At 31.8% G+C, this 8330-nt stretch overlaps 1 protein-coding gene across 1 annotated transcript; it reads right to left on the bottom strand.

The window, feature by feature from the left end:
* Positions 1–3310: 3310 nt before the first annotated feature.
* Positions 3311–4363, bottom strand: LOC117930328 (UPF0481 protein At3g47200-like). The gene has a single exon (XM_034850934.1). The coding sequence runs from the start codon at positions 4361–4363 to the stop codon at positions 3311–3313; it is 1053 nt and encodes a 350-aa protein (XP_034706825.1).
* Between the last annotated feature and the right edge of the window lie 3967 nt (positions 4364–8330).

Here is an 8330-nt window from a genome sequence, read left to right as displayed (position 1 = left end):
AAGGCATGGGATTGAACCCATGGTTCAAAATGGGTTGACCATGCCACTAGACCAACATTGCTATTTATGATATATTTGACATGCATTTATATATATTTAAGTTATAAACAAGCATTATGTATTCGTAAAGTAAATATCACTTATTTATTTATATTATAAATATTATCTATATGTATAAATAAATTATATATATATAAATTAACATATATTTTTTTATATATTATAAATTAATTAAAATATCAATTACAGTAAGTAAATTAATTTTAATTATTATGTATTTTGTATAATAATTAAATATAAAATAAATAAAATTGTCAACATTTTAAAATTAAAAATACTTATACATATATCATTATTATTATTTTTTTATGTTTTTAATATATCCAAATTAGATAAATCTCTATAAAATATATTTTAAATTTTGAATATATTATTGGATGCAATAAATTATGTCATGCATATATCAATTTCTTTAACAAAACACCAACAAATGTTCATTATTATTTCTTATATAATTTTTTTAGAATTTTTATTAACATTTTTATGAGTTTGATCGATTTTTGTCTCATCAATATTTTGTGTCAAAATATCCACCTACATTTTCCAATGTATCCTGATATATCCATAAAATGAAGTTATCGATATATCCGTAAAAACCGATATTTTCATCCTTGCCTCTAATCAGTTCTCGAGGGTGTCCAAAGGAATATATAGACCTTGATAAGAGATAGAAGGGTCCCAGCTCCCTTAGAAATAGATGCACTTATTTTTCTTAAGGATGTACGTGGAGTTGCAATATTCTTTTCGGGGTGGGGGAACACCTCCAATTACTTCCTAATTGTCCTTGAAGGAATATATAGGTCATAATAAGGGTAATTGGGTTTCTCTTTAAAAAAATGTATGTATTTTTGTGAAGAATACACGTAGCAAGGTTCCAAATTTGATTTTAGGGTGAGGGAAGGTCGCAAATGACTCCCCGAGGTTCCCTAAATTACTATTTAGGACATAATAAGTGTGATTGAGATCTTGGTTCATCCTTAAAAAAATGTACATATTTTTCTTAATAATGCATGTATTTTTTTAAAAGATATATGTGGAGTTCCAAATTTAATTTTGAGGTGAGGGAATCAAATCACTTCCCAAGGTCCCCCAAGTGACTATTTAGGATGTATTAAGGGTGGTTGGGGTACCAGTTCACCCTAAAAAGAATGTATGTAGTTTTCTTCTGGATGTATGTGAGGTTCGAAATTTGATTTTTGGAATTGGGGCAAGGTCATAAATCACTCCTTGAGGTCCTAAATGACTATTTAGGACATAATAAGTATGAGTGTTCCGGTTCTCCCTAAAAAAATGTACGTATTTTTGTAAAGAATATACCTATTTTGATGAAGAATGTACACATTTTTCTTACTGAATTGGATTTAGTGATAGAATCATCTAAAATTTAATATTCTTCAAATATTTTATTTTATGAAGGTGTATGATGGATGTTATTAATATATTACTTCTAAATTTATTATAAAATATCAATTATATTAAATAAAAATATATTATGCAACATAAAAAATTTCATAGCCATATATTGAACATAAAAAACTTAGAAGTTATATCTAACATGTATTTTAATTATCACTATGAGATTATGAAAAATATGCCTGACTTGTGAAATTTAAAATAATAATAATAGAAAGAAATTTGACAACAACAAATATAATTTAATAGATTGTACAAAAAATGGAGGAAAATAAAATATTATTTTTTTAATCATAAAGAATAAAAGTACTTGTTTTTTATTAAAAAAAATATTTTTTTCTCAAGAGTATTTATATACTCTTTTATTTTAAAAATTATAAATTGGATATTTAAAAGACTAAGAAACTTCAATTGTTTGTTTATTGTATTTTAGGTTATATTTTATTTGTTCTCAATAATTATCTTTTATATGTTATCATTTTGTATTTAATATGTTCAATAAAATGATTCAAACGAATAAATATGAAAAGACAACACATTAAAATTTTGAAATTAAAAAAGTTTTAGAAGGAAAACTATGGCGGTCTTAATATATCAAAATGGACATGGAGTAATTTTTTTTAAAGAGCAAATAATATTAAAAGATAAAAAGGGATATTAAAAGTGAAGTGACATGTGGTTCTTCGTTTTTTTTTTTTTTTTAGTTAAAAAGACAAACCTTTTTTACTGTTTCGTCACATCAAAAAGGGAAATTGTGGAACTCTTCTTATGGAGTTCTTAAAACCCTCAAAAAAAAATTTATTGGTGTATGAAAGCTTGATTTTTCCATAAAAATTCAAAAACTCTCGTGTCTATGGTGTCTGGCTTTTACCAATCGTAGGCACATAGGTACAAGCTCCGAGTAAGATGGGTGCATCCCTCATGAAACTAACTCCTCCATCAAAGCAAACAGTTTAGTATTTGATTAATGCTTTGTTGAATCATTGAATATCTCAAGTTTGTTTCACCTCTCCATGTCTAAACAGGAAGTAAGGAGGATGAAAAACAGACTTCGATAACTAAGTGCTACAAGATGTATTTTAGTGCCATTATCAAGCCGTATGCAAAACTGTCGAGTACTTTTCTCCATCTGTGTGTGTGTTTGTTTTTTCAAACAAGTTGAGTGATGTATTTTGGCAAAAAAAAAATTGCATATTTAAGATTGTTCCCTCAATTTATAAATATATCAAAATTATGATTTTATATATCCACAATTTTCTCATTGGAAAAAAAATTGTGTGCAATATTCAATCCCATCCCATCCCATCCCATCCATGGAATTACATACTGTTAACTGAAAATTTTCTCTATGGATGGTGTGTTATGTCTGATCCTGGCATGTGAAATAGAATACAAAGAAGGTAGCTGGAAATTGTGAGTTCAAACAGATGTTATAGATGATATATATATATATATTAATTACCGGGAAGAGCGCAGTAGGTCTGAACCGCAGTAAGAAATAGTACCAAAACAGCAGCAATGAAAGTCATGATAGTCCATGGAGTACTGAAATGGTCGTGAAGGGCTTGAGCCATCCAAGTATTCACTCTCTTGTCGTAGTGTTCCTGAATGCGAGCTTTCACATCTCCATAAGCATCGGGATTGACGAAGTCATTGGCGATCTCGTTGAAAATTTTGGCCACCTCTTCATCGCTGCCAAGACAGTTGTAGAGAATGTGATTAGATCTCAGCTCCTTGACATCGTCTGCTTGATCAATGAGCTCGTAAAGGAAGGATATATAAGAAGTGACCGCATAGTCATCTGGGGCTTCTGGACACATTTCATAGGCTAACATGTTCAAGAACTTGGGCTCGTGAAGCCATCAATGATTATTGGGGGAAGTTTCAGACAGCCATAGAAGAAGTGGGAATTGAAAGAAATGTCTCTCAAGGAACCCATTCGATTCAGTTGGAGATGGATCCCGGCAGCTTTAAGCTCCTTGATGTTTCGAAAAGACTTCCAAATGCCTTTCTTCCATGGGCAACAGGACCCCCTATCTCCTCCTTGACGCGACGACGACTTTCCCTTTTTCTCAGGTTGCTGCTCTTTTTCGGGCTGACTCCTCCTAATCATTTTAAACCTGCCAAGGAGAGCACTTCGCAAAAGGTCGAGGAGATGAGAGGGCTCTTCGTTCTCCTCTTCCAGCTGTATTCCTGTGGGCCTTCCGGTGTTAGTGACGAATTTTTTTATCATCTCTTCCATTGGTGGACCATCATTGAATTTTACCCCCTCAAAAATCAACTTGAGGACTCCAAAGGGAAGTTGATTCTCCAGCAACAACAAGTCCAGCTTCACAAGACATCTTTGGTGATATCTAAGAACGTTACTTGTATCTGTCTCGCGGATGAATTGTAGTAAAAAACACCCATCCAGAAGCATCATCCAGGCGAGTGCCTCATCATCGTACTCCTTTGTACTATTCGAATCATAGCAGTCCCTCACTGCCTTGATATTACTTCCAATTTTTTTGTACAAATCTTTGATGTCCTGGTTACTATCAGCCAGGAATTGTTCGGCATATAGAGGCTTGATCATTTCCTCAAGGTGAAGGTCGGGCTTGCCGTGCTGGTAAGGGCCGAATGAAATTACCCTCGGTTCGTAGAATTTGCTGAAATCCTGGGTCCGCCTAAGTATCTGAGGAACCCTTGGTATTCTTGGCCACTGAGTTTGAGATTGAGTCCTTTCTTTTGCTTTTTGAAGGGACCGAATCCAATTTTTCATCACCTTGTCACTCATTTCAACAATGCCAGTACGATGCTCTTTAGGCTCAGGGCCAGTTTGGCCACTGTTCCTGCTTGGTTGGTCGCCTTCTTTCTCTCCAACGTTCCTGCTTTCTTGCTGCTCTTCCATGGAATTGGATCACCACCTCCGCCTAATCACTGTTGGTATGTTAATAGGTCGAGAAGATGTTGGTCTAATGCCAATGGCTATCCTCAACATCACCCAAAATGATTCATCTAAATAAATGAATCAGTGATGTTAGTGAACATTGTGTGAAAATTTATTTAATTAGGCGAAATTTGTGGAAAGTTAGTTGAAAGACAATAATTAAAATTTTTGTCTATTCACATCTAGGAATTTCAAAATATTAATTTAAATTCAGCTATTAAATTATTTGAGCTTGTAAGGATTAATTTTATTATTATAAGGTAATCATCGGACAACCATAGTAGAAAAACTTGGTGAAATCTGTATTATGTCAAATGATTATAATAATTTTTTTTGAAAGATATTTAATTTAATATTATAACAAATTAATTTAGGAATTTTTACAAAAAGATAAACTGAACCTTATAAAATTATGAAGCATGAAACAAAATTGAACTGAAATGAAATTAAGTTCAAATTATGTTACATAAATTTAGGAATTTATACAAAAAGATAAATTGATTAAATATGAATATTATCATTTAATATTTTTTAATTTTTGAAAGATTGATTTAATTGAGGTATAATTTACAAAGGATCTGGATTTAATTAATTTCATTTTGAAGGATTGAGAATCTCATTGTTATAATTTTTAATCTTCAAATGTTCTTTAGATTAAATTGGAAGTTACAATTTGAATCTACTAGTTAAAAAACTTTTAAACATATAATAAAGAAAATTTAAAATTTAAAATCATTTTAAAATTTAAATTGTCCTTTTCCCGTATTTTGGACATATATTTGTCCAAGAAAAGGGAACCAATGTGTTCCACATAAGTTCCATCTTGGCTCATCTATGGTTTAGAAAAGAAAAAGAAAAAGAAAAAGAATAATCACATTCCTCAATTTATTCAATTGAATCTATGCATTTCTTGAGCACAAGGAAACCCCTTCCATATTCTAAAAGGAAAAGCACAATTGAGGAAGCTTTGTTTCTTGTCTACAATATGAAATATACTCTGTCCACCGTGCAAATCACATGACTATTATATAATTATAATAATAATAAACACAAAGTACATAAATATTTATATGGTTCGGCCTCAAGCCTACATCCACATGTGAAGACAAAAAAGAATTTCCACTATTATTGAAGGAGATTACAACTTTAGGCCTTTCAAATCCCAAAGTCCCAATTACACCCAAAAAGAGACTTTCATTATTTTTGTCAAAATCTATTCCTATATATATATTTTTACATAACAAGATTCCATATAAGAAACTAAATGTATAATTATCAAAGAAGTCTTTTCCTAAAAGAATGTTTTCTCTATAATGATAGGAAACCCACTTACAAAAATATTTTTTATTAGGAAATTATCTATAACTTTCCAATTGACTGAAAAATAGAAAATGAGACACTAGCTTTTCAATAATCTCCACCTTGGCTCAAGTTCCCAAGATTCAAACAGACTCGAAAGTCTTCCATGTTACTTCACTCTCATACCTCAAAGGGGTCTTTATATATTATTAACACGAATTAAGCTCAAACCATACCTGAACTTAACTGTAGAAACAAACTTAGTCATCAAATTTGTAAGATTGTCCACTATAAGGATTTTTTTTCACTGTAATAACACCCTGTGCAATCACATCCATAATAAAATACATTAACATTAATATATTTACTCCTCTCATGGAACATTTGATTTTTAGTCAAATGTATGACACTTTGGCTATCACAATACACAACAGTCAACTCTTGTTGTGAGCTTAAATTGCCAACTAAACCCTTAATGCAAATAGCTTCTTTCATTGCTTCTCGGCCGTCATGTATTCTACTTTAGTGATTGACAAAGCAACTATAAATTGCAAAGTTGCTTTTCAACTAATAATACTACCACATAAAGTGAATACATACTTTGTTAGAGCTCTTCTTCTATCTAAATCTCTAAACTAATCATAATCAACAAAATCAATAATTTCCTCAAAGATGTCACTACTTTTATCATATACTAAGCCAACATGTGATGTTCCTCTCAAGTATTGAAGTATCGATTCACTGCTTGCTAATGGATCTTTCTAGGGTGATCCATATATCTACTTACCACACTAACTACATGTGAAATGTTTGGCCTAGTGCAAACTAGGACATACATAATGCTCCCAAATGCACTAGCATAAGGAACATGTGACATGTGCTCCATTTTTTCTTCGATCTATGGTGATAGAGCACTTAAAAGTTTGAAGTGAGTTGCTAATGGAGTACTCATTGGTTTTGACCCTTGCATTCCAAAGCTTTCCAACACTTTCTCAATGTATTTTTTATTATTATTATTATTATTTGTGATAAGTACAATTTCCTTGCTTCTCAGTCTCTATGAACTCCGTACTTAAATATTTTCTTCGCAACTCCAAGATCTTCATTTCAAACTCTCCTTGAAGTTGAGTTTTCAAGTTGTTGATCTCAACATATTCTTGTAGCCAATTAACATGTCATCAACATATAACAATAAATAAATGAAAGAACCATCAAACAATTTCTTGTGATAAACATAATTATCATGCTCACTCCTATGGTAGTCATAACAAATAATAAAAGTATCAAACCTTTTATACTGTTGTCTAAGAGATTTCTTCAACAAATGAACATGGTCTTCCTTTTCTGAAATAATGAATCCCTTAGGTTGATACATAAAATCTATTTTTCCAACTAACCATGTAGAAAATTAGTTTTGACATCAAGTTGCTCTAATTCTAAATTAAATAAAGCAACCATAGCAAGTAACACTCTAATTGAGCTATGCTTTATAATTGGAGAAAACAATTCATTGAAGTCCACCCCTTCCTTTTGTGTGTAACCCGTTGCCACTAAGCGTGCTTTATCCCTAGCATCCTTACTTTTGAAATTCCTTCATTTCTTTTGAAGACCCATTTGCAACCAACAATTTTTTATTTTATTTTTAGGCTTCTCAACTAGTTGCCAAGTATGGTTCTTTTGAAGAGATTCAATCTCCTCATTTATAGCAATTTTCCACTGTGTAGACTTTCTACTAGTAATGACTTCATGATAAGTTTAAGGTTCCTCATTTTCAATCTTTTCTGCCATACTAAGTGCATAAGTAACAAAATCTACATAAGCATACCTTTGTGGTGGTTTAATTTGCATCCTCGTTCTATCTCTGGCCAGACAATATTGTTGGTTTTGTGCTACATCTTCTATATCATCAAGATGTTGCACTTTTCCCTCCTTTGGCTTTATTAAAATCATTTTCTCTATGGTTTCTAAAGCTTTAGGCACAAACTCCACATTTTCTCTCACACTAGGGTTGTTTTTTACATGAAGTTGCTCATTCCTAGGACTCAATATTTCATACTCATTATAAGTCACATCCCTGCTAATTATAAATTTAGAGAATTTTGAATCTAGGCACCATAACCTATACCTTTTAACTCCATTCACATATCCTAACAACATCTACTTCTTTTCCCTTAAGAATGAACTTATTTTTCTTAAGGATATACTTGGGATTCCAAAGTCCATTTCGAGGTGAGAGATGGCTTGAAATCACTTCTAGAGGGTCGCTAAAGGAATATATGAACCATGATAAGGGAGATAAGAATCTTCGTTCTCTTAGGAAAACGTGTACTTATTTTTCTTAAGGATGCACTTGGGATTCTAAAGTTCATTTTGGGAATGAGGAGGACCTCTAATAAGTTCCTATGGATCCCTAAAGAAATCTATAGACCATGATAAAGGAGATAGGGGTCTTGATTTCTATAAGAAAAGATGTACTTACTTTTCTTAACGATGTACTTAGGGTTCCAAAGTCCATTTTAGGGATGGGGAGAACCTCCAATCAATTCTTGAGGGTCCTCAAAGGAATATATAGACCATGATAAGGGATATAGGGGTCCCAGTTCTCCTTGAAACAAATGTACTTAGTTTT

This window comes from Vitis riparia, chromosome 2, assembly GCF_004353265.1.
Source record: "Vitis riparia cultivar Riparia Gloire de Montpellier isolate 1030 chromosome 2, EGFV_Vit.rip_1.0, whole genome shotgun sequence".
Classification (NCBI taxonomy): domain Eukaryota; kingdom Viridiplantae; phylum Streptophyta; class Magnoliopsida; order Vitales; family Vitaceae; genus Vitis; species Vitis riparia.
This window is presented reverse-complemented; position numbering and strand designations above follow the sequence as displayed.

Coding starts and splice junctions, on each gene's coding strand:
- LOC117930328 (XM_034850934.1), bottom strand. CDS start 4,363: ATGGAAGAGCAGCAAGAAAGCAGGAACGTTGGAGAGAAAGAAGGCGAC.